At 44.4% G+C, this 15,125-nt stretch overlaps 1 protein-coding gene across 4 annotated transcripts in view; it reads left to right on the forward strand.

The window, feature by feature from the left end:
• KHDRBS3 (KH RNA binding domain containing, signal transduction associated 3) overlaps positions 1-15,125 on the forward strand; it is a 207,764-nt gene that overhangs the window by 110,984 nt on the left and 81,655 nt on the right. For all 4 annotated transcript variants that reach the window (XM_040355004.1, XM_040355003.1, XM_040355002.1 and 1 more), the window contains exon 6: positions 11,800-11,939. In XM_040355004.1, coding sequence (XP_040210938.1) covers positions 11,800-11,939 — 140 coding nt within the window. The remainder of the gene's footprint in view (positions 1-11,799; positions 11,940-15,125) is intronic.

Below are 15,125 nucleotides of genomic sequence, written 5' to 3' on the forward strand. Positions count from 1 at the left end.
GGCCTTTCCGGACGTTTCCGAGGCTGTCTGGTGCCCCCCTTCTCTGCTTGCATGCGGTATTGCATGCCATTGAAGTCAATGTGGAACTAATTATTTTAGTTTCCTTTGACTTCAATAGGGAAACTCTCTTTGATATGCAAGTACTTTGAATTACGAACATTATCCTAGTAATCCAAGGTTCCACTGTATATATTCTGAAGCTCTTTTTTTGAGCTGCCCATAGATTACTTGTTTCTCTTCTTTTTTTGATCAGCCAGTAGGCTGATTAAAAAAAAGAAAAGAAAGAAAAACAAGCGGATTCCTCAATCCACAAAAACAAGGTGGATAAAGGAATCTTCCAAGCCGGGATATTGTATTTTGATAGCAGGGGAAGGGTTATGCCTAGACATGTGCACACTGAAATATTTTGTTTCGGAATTTAGTTTTCGTCCGATAAATACATTTATTTAGTTACTCCAGAAATGTGTTTTTATTTATTTTGTTTAGTTAAACATTGCATTAATCCGAAAATCTGAAATTAATTAAGGTTGAATCTGTCATTGAAGGCTTATGGTGTCTGTCGAAAGATCTAAGAAGATTCGACGAAGCAGCTAAACTGTACGACGCCGCGATCGTACATTTGCGGTCGAATGCTTCGCCCACAAGCTATAGACGAATTCTAATGTTGTATGACTAGTAGTAATTATATTTATTAATTATTATTACTAGTCAACCAACATTCTAATTCTTATATAGCCTATGGGCGGAGCATTTAACCGGAAATGTACGATTGCGGTGTCGTACAGTTTAGCTGCTTGTCGAATCTTCTTAGATCATTCGACAGACACCATAAGCCTTCAGTGACAGATTCAAAGTTTGTATGTTTTTCGCTGCTTCGTCGAATCTTTGTCGTTCATGTCGAATGGTCTACCCCAACACTGTCTCTATAATGTCGAATCTTTTCTCTCTATGTAAAATAATCTTGAACTAATAGAGTTACGATTAGGCACATTCAACCACAGGTTCGATAGACACAGATTGCTATTGTCAGCGTCATGTCGAATCTCCTGTTTATATCGAACTGTTGTAGTTTATATCGAACTGTTGTGTTTTTGTTCTGTTAAAACAATAACAAAAATACCCAAAATTCGGACGAAAATGCATTCAGACAAAAACAAATGCACATGTCTAGTTATGCTCAGAGTTCATCATTTTAAAACGGACTCTCTTCCAGTCTAATGGACAAATGAGGTCAGAGAAGTCCAAAAAACCAAACACACTATCAGGAAAGTTCACTTTATTTATTCCTTTGCAAAATGGGTAAAATCCAGCAATAGAACATTAAAAGCAGACAAATTTGCAATTATCTAACCCAAGAAAACAGAAAAAGAAGTAAAATATATTATTATAGCATTAAAAGCAGACAGAATCGCAATTATCCAACCTAAGAAAACAGATTGCGGAGCTGGATTGCCACTCAAGTCCATTTTCCTCTCTTTGCTCATCCCTATTAGTGATCGTTATGTTCTGTTCTCCGTTCTCTTCATCTCTCTATCTCAAGAATGTAGAAAATCCAGCTAAGATGATTAACCCTTTTTTATTTGTGAGAGGAATTCTTTTATTTCGCCATTTGTTGCATGTTAGCATGGTTACGGCACAGGTAGATCAGGAGAAAACCCCTGCTGGGAATGTCTCTTTGAAGAACAGTTTGTGATTAGTGTGTAGTAAAAAGCTTTTAAAGAAGAAAGCTATGCAGCCAATCGCTCAATCACATGTCATGGGCCGGATTAAACCGGCTCTCTTCAGGGTTATTGAAGAATATTTCCAATCTAATGAACAAATGAGGTCACGGAAGTCAAAATAGATGATTTGACAAACACAGCATCAGTAAAGCTTCCAAATAACATTAGGTCCATCTTGATGGGGCTTCTGACTTATGTCATTATAGTGGACAGGATTTTTTTTGGGTGAACGGTAGTGCCTATAACAGTGTTTCTCAACTCCAGTCCTCAAGGCGCCCCAACAGGTCATTTTTTTTTAGTTTCACTGTCTTAGTAATTACCACAGACGTTTCATGTGAGGGGAATCCTTGAGGACTGGAGTTGAGAAGCACTGGCCCATAATATTTCCACAAGTTGGTGCACACCTATATGATGGGTACACCTAACTTATGGGTGTCCCGCTGAGGGATCATATTAGCCCTGTCCTTTTTGCCTTGCACTGGCTGCCGGTCTTCACCATTGCACTTTATTTAAGGCAGACTGTATTATGTTAAAGCGGATGTCCGCCGAAAAAAAAATATTAAAAGCCAGCAGCTACAAATACTGCAGCTGCTGACTTTTAATATTAGCACACTTACCTGTCCTGGAGTCCAGCGCCATCGGCAGCAGAGGACGAGCGATTGCTCGTCACTCTGCTGCCTCCACCGCCATCCTCGGTGAAGAAACCAGGAAGTGAATGCTCCGGCTTCACTGCCCGGTTCCCTACGGCGCATTCGCGAGTCGTGTGCGCCGTGCTCACGGTCCCTGCTGTGTTCTGGGAGCTGTGTGTTTCCCAGAACACAACGGGGGTGGGGGGGGGGGGCGGTATCTGACGTCCTGCCCGCAGTCTACCCACAGACTGTGTGGCCGGAAGTGGGTGCAAATACCTGTCTTAAGAGGGAAGGAGCATGGAGGAAATCGCTGACCCGAGACAGGCAAGCGCTGGGTTGGGCACACTGGCAGCATTTGATGGGGCAAACTGCTGACAATTGATGGGGCAAACTGGTGGCAGTTGGGGGCAAACTGGTGGCAATTAATGGGGCACACTGGTGTCAAATGATGTGGCAAACTGGTGACAAATGATGTGGAAAACTGGTGACAAATGATGTGGCAAACTGGTGGCAATTTATGGGGCAAACTGGTGGCAATTTATGGGGAAAACTGGTGACAATTTATGGGGAAAACTGGTGGCAATTGATGGGGCAAACTGGGGGGCAATTGATGGGGCAAACTGGCGCCAATTGATAGGGCACACCAGCAGCAATTGATGGGGCACACTGATAAATAAGAAGGAACTCCCCTAATGACCTACTCTAGGGGCCCTGCTGCAAAGACACCTGTGACTCTAATTCAAAACAAAACAAGTAATAATAAAAATGAGAGGTGGTGTCTGTGCTGTGGAAAGGGCACACTGGCGACAATTGATGGGGCACACTGGTGGCAATTGATGGGCACACTGGCAGCAATTGATGATTACAGTAGCTGTGTTTGATGGCACAGTGGCGGCAATTTATGGGTACAGTGGCTGCATTTGATGGGCACAGTGGCTGCGGTTGATGGGCACAGTGGCTGCTTTTGATGGGTACAGTGGCTGCGTTTGATGGGTACAGTGGCTGCATTTAATGGGCACAGTGGTGACAATTTATAGTCACAGTGGTTGTGTTTGATAGGCACAGTGAGGCTGCAATTGTTGTTTTGGTTTTTTTTCAGTTTGTTTGCACCCCCCCCAAAAATGTTGAGCTCCAGCCACCACTTGGTAGGAGTGATGGCCAGAAACAAACCGGTCTCATGTGAGGGGAAACTATGGATACCCAATAGGATCTAATGAGCATTTTAGGTTATGTGGTAAAAATACTCACCCCTTGTTCCCAAATACATAAAAAAAAAACATATTTTCTTATGTGGTACTATCGGGGGCAAGAACACAGATTCATAAGAGTTTTTGGGTTCACTAAGCAGGTCCAGTTTATCCACAAAGGGAATCTTATTTTTCTATGAACCTCAGCTTGGAGCAAACCATCCGAATCATAGCTGTGACTGACTTACACAGACCTATTGAGTTATTATTAATGCTGGGGGGGGGGGGGCAGGTGGAAAGAGGTGGGGGTATAGTTTATATATACATATACCCAGGGCTTTTTTTCAGCAGGAATGCAGGGGGAAGCAGTTCCGGCACCTCCAGCTCTGAATATGTGTAATGGCAAGGAGTGCTGGGGTGTATTGAAGGGTCTATTGATGCTGGCTGCTGGGGGATCTATTGTTGCCTGAGGGGATCTCTTTTTACAGGGGGAATCTATTGTTGCTGGGGGGCTCTTATACTACTGGGAGACAATCGCTGCTGGAAGACAACTGTTGAGGGAGGGGGTCTATTGTTGCTAACTGTTCAGGGTCTATTGTTGCTGGGGGTGCTCCATTGTTGCTGGCTACAGGGGTTTTACTTCCTATCATTAAAAAATTACTTAGCACCATGAATTGATAGTTTGTTCCGTATCCATTGCTGAGAGGTGGGTAGGGGGTGGAACTAAGGAATGGTGCTCAGAGGTGGGTAGGGGTTGGAACCAAGGAATGGTGCTCGAAGGAGGGTAGGGGGTGAAACCAAGGAATGGTGCTCAGAGGTGGATAAAGGGTGGAAGCAAGAAATGGTGCTCAGAGTTTGGTAGGGGCTGGAACCAAGGAATGGTGCTTGAAGGAGGGTAGGGGGTGAAACCAAGGAATTGTGCTCTGAGGTGGGTAATGGAAGGAACCAAGGAATGGTGCTCAGAGGTGGGTAGGGGGTGGAACCAAGGAATGGTGCTTAGAGGTGGGTAGGGGGTGGAACCAAGGAATGGTGCTTAGAGGTGGATAATGGGTGGAACCAAGAAATGGTGCGCAGAGGTGGGTAGGGGCTGGAACCAAGGAATTGTGCTCGAAGGAGGGTAGGGGGTGAAACCAAGGAATTGTGCTCAGAGGTGGGTAATGGCAGGAACCAAGCAATGGTGCTCAGAGGTGGGTAGGTGGTAGAACCAAGGAATGGTGCTCAGAGGTGGGTAGGGTTTGGAACCAAGGAATTGTGCTCGAAGGAGGGTAGGGGATGAAACCAAGGAATTGTGCTCTGAGGTAGGTAATGGAAGGAACCAAGGAATAGTGCTCAGAGGTGGGTAGGGGGTGGAACCAAGGAATGGTGCTCAGAGGTGGGTAGGGGGTGGAACCAAGGAATGGTGCTCAGAGGTAGATACAGGGTGTAACCAAGAAATGGTGCTCAGAGGTGGGTAGGGTTTGGAACCAAGGAATTGTGCTCGAAGGAGGGTAGGGGGTGAAACCAAGGAATTGTGCTCTGAGGTAGGTAATGGAAGGAACCAAGGAATAGTGCTCAGAGGTGGGTAGGGGGTGGAACCAAGGAATGGTGCTCAGAGGTGGGTAGGGGGTGGAACCAAGGAATGGTGCTCAGAGGTAGATAATGGGTGTAACCAAGAAATGGTGCTCAGAGGTGGGTAGGGGCTGGAACCAAGGAATTGTGCTCGAAGGAGGGTAGGGGATGAAACCAAGGAATTGTGCTCTGAGGTGGGTAATGGAAGGAACCAAGCAATGGTGCTCAGAGGTGGGTAGGGGGTGGAACCAAGGAATGGTACTCAGAGGTGGGTAGGGGGTGGAACCAAGGAATGGTGCTCAGAGGTGGATAATGGGTGGAACCAAGAAATGGTGCTCAGAGGTGGGTAGGGGCTGGAACCAAGGAATTGTGCTCAAAGGAGTGTAGGGGGTGAAACCAAGGAATTGTGCTCTGAGGTGGGTAGGTGGTAGAACCAAGGAATGGTGCTCAGAGGTGGGTAGGGGCTGGAACCAAGGAATTGTGCTTGAAGGAGGGTAGGGGGTGAAACCAAGGAATTGTGCTCTGAGGTGGGTAATGGAAGGAACCAAGGAATGGTGCTCAGAGGTGGGTAGGGGGTGGAACCAAGGAATGGTACTCAGAGGTGGGTAGGGGGTGGAACCAAGGAATGGTGCTCAGAGGTGGATAATGGGTGGAACCAAGAAATGGTGCTCAGAGGTGGGTAGGGGCTGGAACCAAAGAATTGTGCTCAAAGGAGTGTAGGGGGTGAAACCAAGGAATTGTGCTCTGAGGTGGGTAATGGAAGGAACCGAGGAATGGTGCTCAGAGGTGGGTAGGGGGTGGAACCAAGGAATGGTGCTCAGAGGTGGTTAGGGGTGGACACAAGAGGTGACTTGGAAGAAGGGAGTTCCTGCACCTATTTTTTGAGAAAAAAGCCCTGCACATACCCATTAAAACACCAGGTATCAATGAAGTACAAACTTGTTCGATGCATTTTCAAGAGTGCCTCACTTGCTAATATCTGTTTTCAAGTATTCTGCATCTGTTCCTTCCATCCAAGAAAGAGATCATGTATCTTCCAGACTTCCCTGACTCTTCAGTGTTCCCTTATGAAGTGTAGTAAAACAAAATGAATGATTATTCAAGGACAGAACATTTTTACTTACCACTACAAAATAGAAAGAGCTCTTTTTTTTTATTTAATGCTTGGATGTCCTTGAAATATGGGATCATTTTACAAAGCTCCTTCTATTATTTTTTTTCCTGGATCATTCAAGGGCACCTTTTCCGAACTTGTGAAAATAGAAAGTCACGTGGCAATAGATAATAAACTCTGTATTATGCAATGAAAATGATTAATTGTATTCTCAGGATGTAATTAACAGAGTTTTCCTAGCTGCTTCATTACTGTTTACGCAATAACCTCTCTGATAAGGGCAAAGGGGGCTCGTTTTTATAAAGGCTCGGCAAGAAGAATTAGGTTTGCCATTCCTTGGTTGCTTTCTTTTAGAATTCATCAACCATTTGGATTTATGAAGGCATTTGGATTTATAAAGACGCTGCACATTATGGCAGGTTTACCCCCCAATGTGCCCTCCTTCATCAATGCAAGGTCCACTTTCCGCTTTGTTGATCTGTCTGCCACTGCTGCCATCCTCTCCGGTGCCAACCCCTTTATTTAAATCTGCAGCTAGCTTTACCAGCTCCCTTGATACTTTCGCTGTAAATACCAGGACTGACCATTGTCTGTAACATCTTCTGTCTGCAGATGAGGCCTCGTACACACGACCGTTTTCCTCGACAAAATCCATCAAAAAACTTGGTGGCAGAGCTTTTTTTGCCGAGGAAAACGGTCGTGTGTATGCTTTTTGTCGAGAAAACTGTTGTAGGTCTCGACGAGAAAAAAAGAGAACATGCTCCGTGACCGCGCCCACGGGAACCGCGAACCCGATTGCCACCGGTGTCCCGCGATCGAGACACAGAGCTGAAGAACATCTCCCCGTTCTGCCTAGTGACACTGTAACTGATTGTGTTCCCTGTCATCAGGAACAATGATCAGTGATGTGTCACGTGTAGCCACGCCCCCTACAGTAAGAATCACTCCCTAGGGCACACTTAACCCCCTTCAGCGTCACCTAGTGGTTAACCCCTTTACTGCCAGTGTTATTTTTACAGTAATCAGTGCATTTTTATAGCACTGATCATTGTAAAAATGACAATGGTCCCAAAATGGTGTCAAAAGTGTCCGAAGTGTCCGACATAATGTCGCAGTCATGATAAAAATCACTGATCGCCGCCATTACTAGTTACATTTTATTTTATTAAAATTCCATAAATCTATCCCCTATTTTGTAGACGCTATGGCCCAGATTCACGTAGAACTTACGCCGACGTATCTCGAGATAGGCCGCGTAAGTGTAAATGTGCGCCGTCGTATCTATGCACCATGCCCACAGAACTAGATACACCTGAAAATAGGCTTCATCTGACCGACATAACTTTCCTACGCCGGCGTATCGCGGGCGCATATTTACGCTGGCCGCCTCATTGCAAATATGCAAATGAGGGAGATAAGGCTTACGTCCGGCGTGAAGTTATTCCCCATCTATGAGGCGCAGCTCATGCAAAGGTATGGACCAGGGAACAGCCGTCGTATTTTACGTTGTTTACGTAGTAGTACGTGAATAGGGCTGGGCTTAGGTTACGTTCACGTCGTAGGCAGTGATTCGACGTATCTTAGGGAGTAGTTTCAACGTAATTCTGAGCATGCGCACTGGGAAGCGTCCATGGGACAGCGCATGCGTCCATGGGACGGCGCATGCGCCGTTCGTTATTCGTATCTTGATGGTGCTCGGCAAATCATTTACATGGGGTCACGCCTCATTAGCATGGCTCACGCCCACTGCCACTTACGACGAGTTACGCCGGGGGAACTCAGCGTAGATTAGGGAGCAAGTGCTTTGTGAATACTGTGCTCGCCGCTCTGCGCTACGTCGGCAAAGCGTATATTAGATACGCTACGCCGGCATAACTATGCGCCAAGGTATGTGAATCCGGGCCTATAACTTTTGCACAAATCAATAAACGCTTATTGGGATTTTTTTACCAAAAATATGTAGAAGAATACGTATCGGCCTAAACTGAGGGAAAAAAATTATAATATGTTTTTTGGGGATATTTATTATAGCAAAAAGTTAAAAATATAGAATTTTTTTCAAAATTGTTGCTCTATTTCTTGTTTATAGCGCAAAAAAATTAAACCGCAGAGGTGATCAAATACTACCAAAAGAAAGCTCTATTTGTGGGAAAAAAAGGACATCAATTTTGTTTGGGAGCCACGTCGCATGGCCGCGCAATTGTCAGTTAAAGCGACGCTGTGCCAAATAGCAAATAGTCGCCTGGTCATTAAGCAGCAATATGGTCCGGGGCTGAAGTGGATAAAGGGAACAATTTTACTATTGAGAACCAGGAAATCCTTGATTTTGGATGGAGCTCCTCTTACTTCCTGTTTTGGCTATGAAACAGGAAGTGAAGGGAAATCTTCCCAATGGGACACAGATGGCAAAAAAAAAGGGGGGGGGGGGGTTATACTCCCTTACTAGTTTCAAAATGAAACAAAAACAAAATGGTTTGCCTTTAGTTCCTCTTGAAGGGCAGTCAATATTTGCAGTATTAATTACTTTGTATTACATGCCTTCCATCAACTACAAACTTTCAATTTTTCTTTTTACTCGGGTAGAAATGCTAGGAATGTATAAAGTATGCCACAAATCTTTTCTGCTCTTCTTCTTTGCCTTAGCAAGCATTCATTTTAACATATAAATCAGAGCGGGATCAGGTTATTAGGGCCAGCAGGTGGCTGTTCTAATAGAATGTATCAAATACTGCAGAACAGTGCTTAAAGGCTCAAATGGCAAGATCATAGCGAAATAACAGTAACTCACAACTCTGCTGTCTCTGTTTCTTTTGAAAACCAGCAATATTTTTCTGTTGTCTGGCTTCTACTTTTAAAGTGCATTTCTAGACAAAGGTAGAAAAAAAAATATATTAACCACTTAAGACCCGGACCATTATGCAGGTTAGGGACCTTGCCCCTTTTTGCGATTCGGCACTGCGTCACTTCAAATGACAATTGCGCGGTCGTGCGACGCGGCTCCCAAACAAAATTGACGTCCTTTTTTTCCCCACAAATAGAGCTTTCTTTTGGTGGTATTTGATCACCTCTGCGGTTTTTATTTTATGCGCTATAAACAAAAATAGAGCCACAATTTTGAAAAAAATGCAATATTTTTTACTTTTTGCTATTATTATTATTATTATTATTATTATTATTATTATTATTATTATTATACAGGATTTATATAGTGCCAACAGTTTGCGCAGCGCTTTACAACATCAGGGAAGACAGTGCAGTTACAATACAATTCAATACAGGAGGGATCAAAGGGCCCTGCTTGTTAGAGCTTACAATCTAGAAAAATATCCCCCAAAAAAGATCTAAAAAAACTATTTTTTTCCTCAGTTTAGGCCGATACGTATTCTTCTACCTATTTTTGGTAAAAAAAATCACAATATGCGTTTATCGATTGGTTTGCGCAAAATTTATAGCGTTTACAAAATAGGGGATAGTTTTATGGCATTTTTATTAATATATATATATTTTTTTTTACTAATAATGGCGTAGATCGGGATTTTTTTCGTGACTGCGACATTAACGTTGTAATTTTCACAGCGAAAAGTGCTATAAAAATGCACTAATTACTGTGAAAATGTCAATGGCAGTGAAGGTGTTAACCACTAGGTGGAGCTAAGGGGTTAAGTGTGTCCTAAGGGAGTGATTCTTACTGTAGGGGGTGTGGCTGTAGGTGTGACATCACTGATCGTCGTTCCCTATATCAGGGAACAGACGATCAGTGTCACTGCCACAGTGAAGAACGGGAAAGCTGTGTTTACACACACCTCTCCCCATTCTTCAGCTCCTGTGACCGATTGCGGGACAACGGCGGTGATCGGGTCCGCGGGTCACGAAGCTTCGGACCGGGTGGCGCGCGACCCACGGCTGGGCTCTTAAAGGCAATGTACAGGTACGTGCCTGTGCCCAGCAATGCCATTCTGGCAACATAAATGTGCAGGAGGCGGTCCTTAAGTGGTAAAAGTACATCTCTGAAAGTTCAGAATACCTAAATACAAAATAATGCACTTAGGGAAAAAGAAGGATAAAGTACGCTGATAAAGTATTATATTGAGGGTACAGTGTTGACTAAAACTAAAAGATATCAAGGTAATTATTCTCAGAATATCTTAAAATGAGCAGTGTGGCCAAGCAGAGTGTGGAAAGCACATTGGTTCTAAACAAGGAGGAAGGAGGTCCTATTTCCTCTACTGTATGTAAATCTTTTTATTACTTCGTATTCCCTGAAAATAAGACCTATCCTGAAAATTAGACCTATATGAATTATATAGGATGCATTAAGGTGAAAAAACACATACCTTTACAACCCCTTTAACCTCCTCCCTACCGGCTCGCGGCACGATAGCTCTCTTGTTCTGAGAGGACGTCATATGACGTCCTCGTTTTTCAGAGCCACCCACACGCGCCGCGTTACTGGGAACCCGATGCGTGTGCCCAGTAACTGAGCAGGACCGTGGATCTCTGTGTGTAAACGCAGAGATCGACGTCCTGGCAGGGAGAGGAAACCTAGGCTGTGTCCCTTGTACATAGGGACACCGATCGGTCACCTCCCCCAGTCAGTCCCCTTCCCCCACAGTTAGAAACACTATGCAGGGCACACATTTAACCCCTTCCTCGCCCCCTAGTGTTAACCCCTTCCCTGCCAGTCACATTTATACAGTAATCCGTGCATATTTATAGCACTGATCGCTGTATGAATGTGAATGGTCCCAAAAATGTGTCAAAAGTGTCCGATGTGTCCGCCATAATGTCGCAGTCCCAATACAAATCTCAGATCGCCGCCATTACTAGTAAGAAAAAATAAATAAAAAATAAATCATAATTATGTCCCCTATTTTGTTTTGCACAAACCAGTCACTATACGCTTATTGCGATTTTTTTTTTTTTTTTTTACCAAAAATATGTAGAAGAATACATATCGGCCTAAACTGAGAAATAAAATAGTTTTTTTTTTAAAAAAAATTGGATATTTATTATAGCAAAAAGTAAAAAAATATTGTGTTTTTTTCAAAATTGTCGCTCTTTTTTTGTTTATAGCACAAACAATTAAAACTGCAGAGGTGATCAAATACCACCAAAAGAAAGTTCTATTTGTGGGGAAAAAAGGACGTCAATTGTGTTTTGGGAGCCACGTCGAATGACCGCGCAATTGTCAGTTAAAGCGACGCAGTGTCGTAAGCTGAAACTTCGCCTGGGCAGGAAGGGGGTGTATGTGCCCAGAAAGCAAGTGGTTAATGTCTGTTGGAGCTGACAACACAGTGCCTCTGCTACACTGAAATACCAAGCTGTGTTGTCAGCCCTGTCTGAGTCCTCCACTGCTGGATTACTGGACACCCCCCTCTCCTCATCATCATAGGAGGGAGGTGTTCTATAGAGATGTGCTGCTGCTAACTTGTGGGGAAGGAATGTTGAACGGGGTACTACTGAAGTAATGGAAGGGCATGTGCTGTACAGTATATAACTGAGATCCTAAGTTTAGGATTGTTGCCTTGCGTTCTGTTCTGCTGCTCACGGTTTGGCTCTGTAGTACCGGCTCATTAGTGTATGTTCTCTTTCACATGCAGGACTACAATGATGAAATTAGACAGGCACAGCTGCAGGAACTCACTTACCTGAATGGCGGATCGGAAAATGCAGAAGTCCCAGGTGGTCGCGGGAAGCAGTCTGTTCGCCCTCGGGGGGCACCCGTATCTGCGTTGGCAAGGTAACACTGCAGTTTAATAAAATCTCAGAAGTGTTTTTATTTAGAAAGTTTGAACAGCTATTTAAAATATCAGTGCAAAGGTAAATGACTCTTCCGTGCTATCGGAAATGATTAAAGAAATCAGGGCAGAATATATTGTAACCTGAATTGGGGTGGGATTAAGTAGCGCTTTTCTATAAAGCAAGCCTGCCTGTAGTTTTGTATATTTCTGAACATCATTAAGGGGTCACCCCAACCTTAAATGTAGAGATGTTGGCCTTTTACCACCCCACTTCCCCTCAGCTTTTGGTTGACCATTACCACCAAACCATTGGGGGACTCAATCTCAAATGGTGATTGACTCAGTGCCAGAGGGAAGATAATTTTATGACTACAATTAATAAACGGTATCTAATCTCAAAGGAAAAAATGGGATACGCTGCAGCTTACCAGTCCTCAGGTGTGGTGGCTGATTTTGTTTTCCTTATTTTCATTTTTCCCCCTTTATTTTCACTTGGCGATCCTGCCAATGACACATTTCCTGTGTAGTACCCTCCTAGTCAGAGCAGGTTGCTAGGTACATTTAGTTTAGCTCCTGTAATCAATGGAGCAGGGGTTGATTGTTCTAGCCTGTTCAGTGTTACACTGGTTGCTATTCTCGGGGGTTGATTGTTCTAGCCTGCTCAATGTTATGCCGCGTACACACGATCGTTTTTCGGCATGAAAAAAACAAAGTTTTTCCAACTTCATCATTAAAAACGATGTTGCCCACACACCATCGTTTTTGAAAAATTATGAACAAAGCGCGGTGACGTACAACACGTACGACGGCACTCTAAAGGGGAAGTTTTGCTGATTCCTTGTTAGTAAAAGACGATTCGCGCTTTTCTGTCTGTTACAGCGTGATGAATGTGCTTACTCCATTATGAATGGTAGTTTTACCAGAACGAGCGCTCCCGTCTCATAACTTGCTTCTGGGCATGCGCGGGTTTAAAACGTCGTTTTAGCCTACACACGATCATTTTTTACAACCCGAAAAACAACATTTTTAAAAACAACGTTAAAAAATGCAGCATGTTCGATTTTTTTTTTTGTTGTTTTTCAGAATCCGAAAAACAATGTGAAGCCCACACACCATCATTTTAAATGACGTTTTTAAAAACGTTGTTTTTTTTCATGCCGAAAAACGATTGTGTGTACACGGCATTACACTGGTTGCTAGTCTTATGGTTTATTGTTGTAGTCTGCTCAGTGTTACACTGGTTACTGGTCTTATGGTTGATTGTTCTAGTCTGCTCAGTGTTACACTGGTTGCTGGTCTCGGGGTTGATTGTTCTAGCCTGCTCATTGTTACACTGGTTGCTGGTCTACTGGGTTGATTGTTCTAGCCTGATCAGTGTTACACTGGTTGCTGGTCTCGGGGATTGATTGTTCGAGCCTGCTCAGTGTTACACTGGTTGCTGGTCTCGGGGTTGATTGTTCTAGCCTGCTCAGTGTTACACTGATTGCTGGTCTCAGGGGTTTGACTGTTCTAGCCTGCTCAGTGTTACACTGGTTGCTGGTCTCAGGGGTTGATTGTTCTAGCCCGCTCAGTGTTACACTGGTTGCTGATCTCGGGGGTTGATTATTCTAGTCTGCTCAGTGTTACACTGGCTGCTGGTCTCAGGGGTTGATTGTTCTAGTCTGCTCAGTGTTGCACTGGTTTCTGGTCTCGGGGGTTGATTGTTCTAGTCTGCTCAGTGTTACACTGGTTGCTGGTCTCAGGGGTTTATTGTTCTAGTCTGCTCAGTGTTACACTGGTTGCTGGTCTCAGAGGTTGATTATTCTAGTCTGCTCAGTGTTACACTGGTTGCTGGTCTGATTGCTCCCCTGCCTTCTGGAGGATTCTAGAAGTGCAAAGGGGGGGGGAGAATAGAAGAGCATCTTGAATATTTATGGGGGGGGCAGCCAATCCCCTTGAGAGGTTGTCCAGAAGGGGGCTGGAGAGTCCATACATAGTCTGGAGTACTTCAGCAGGATTTCCTGGATAGCTTTAAAGCAGAGTTCCACCTAAAAATTACACCTTAAAGTGAAGATGGCTCCCTGATATGCCACATTTGGCATGTCATTTTTTGGGGGGGTGGGGAGCAGATACCCTATTTTTAGAGGAATACAGCTCCCCCTCCTTCCGTGCAATCTTCTGGAACATGTCACGGTCCCAGAAGATTGCTCGGCCATTCACAGCATGGCTTGCGCATGTGCAGTGCGCGTCCGGCTGTGAAGCCACAGCCGGGCACCCACAGTCAGAATGCAGAGTGCCTCTGAGAGGAGGGGAGAGGAGCAGGGCTTTGTTTTCTGGACGGGTGAGTGCCTGATTTATTAAAAGTCAGCAGCCACAAATTTTGTAGCTGCTGACTTTTAAATGGATAGAACTCCACTTTAAGATGATTATAAACAATCACCTTGTAAAACAACCCTCCGTTTAAAATAGAAATGAAAAGCAGAACATTTTTGTATAGACATAAAAATGTATAATCAATATTTTTCCTTTTTTATAAATGATTACATTCTCTCTGCTCTCAGCTGCATAAGAGGAGAAGCAGCAGCACACTGAGCTTGCCAGTGAAATACTGTGCAGCGGGGGTCATGTCAGGACAAGTCTGATCATTGGAGGAGAGGAGACTGAGTTCCCAGCCTAGCTACAGAACTGACCACAGTGTGCTCTCCTGCTTAGTGTGGTCAGTTTGTAATAAAAAAAGCTTCTTACCACATGACCAGCTGTGACCAGCTGTGACCAATCACAGCTGATCATTGCGTGAACCAGGAAGTGCTGGTAAACAGCATTCCTCGTTTCGCGCTTACAGCGGGAGCCGATCGGTGGCTCTCCCTGTCAGAGGGGGGAGGGTCTGTGCTGATAATCAGCACATTGATTATCAGCACAGTCCCCATAAGATCTGCCAATCAGTGCCCAATAGCTGCCAGTCAGTGAATAAAATCTCTTAGTGCCCACCACAGTGGCAATCAGAGCTCACCACAGTGCCAATCAGTGCCCATCACAGTGCTAATCAGTGCCCAGCAGTAACACCTGTCAGTACCTCATCATTAGTGCTGCCCATCAGTGCCAACTATTAGTGCCCATCAGTGCCGCCTGTCAATGCCCATACGTGCTGCATATCAGTGCCCGTCAATTCTACATATCAGTGCCAACTCATCAGTGCCCATCAGTGC

The sequence above is a fragment of the Rana temporaria genome, chromosome 5, assembly GCF_905171775.1.
Source record: "Rana temporaria chromosome 5, aRanTem1.1, whole genome shotgun sequence".
NCBI lineage: Eukaryota > Metazoa > Chordata > Amphibia > Anura > Ranidae > Rana > Rana temporaria.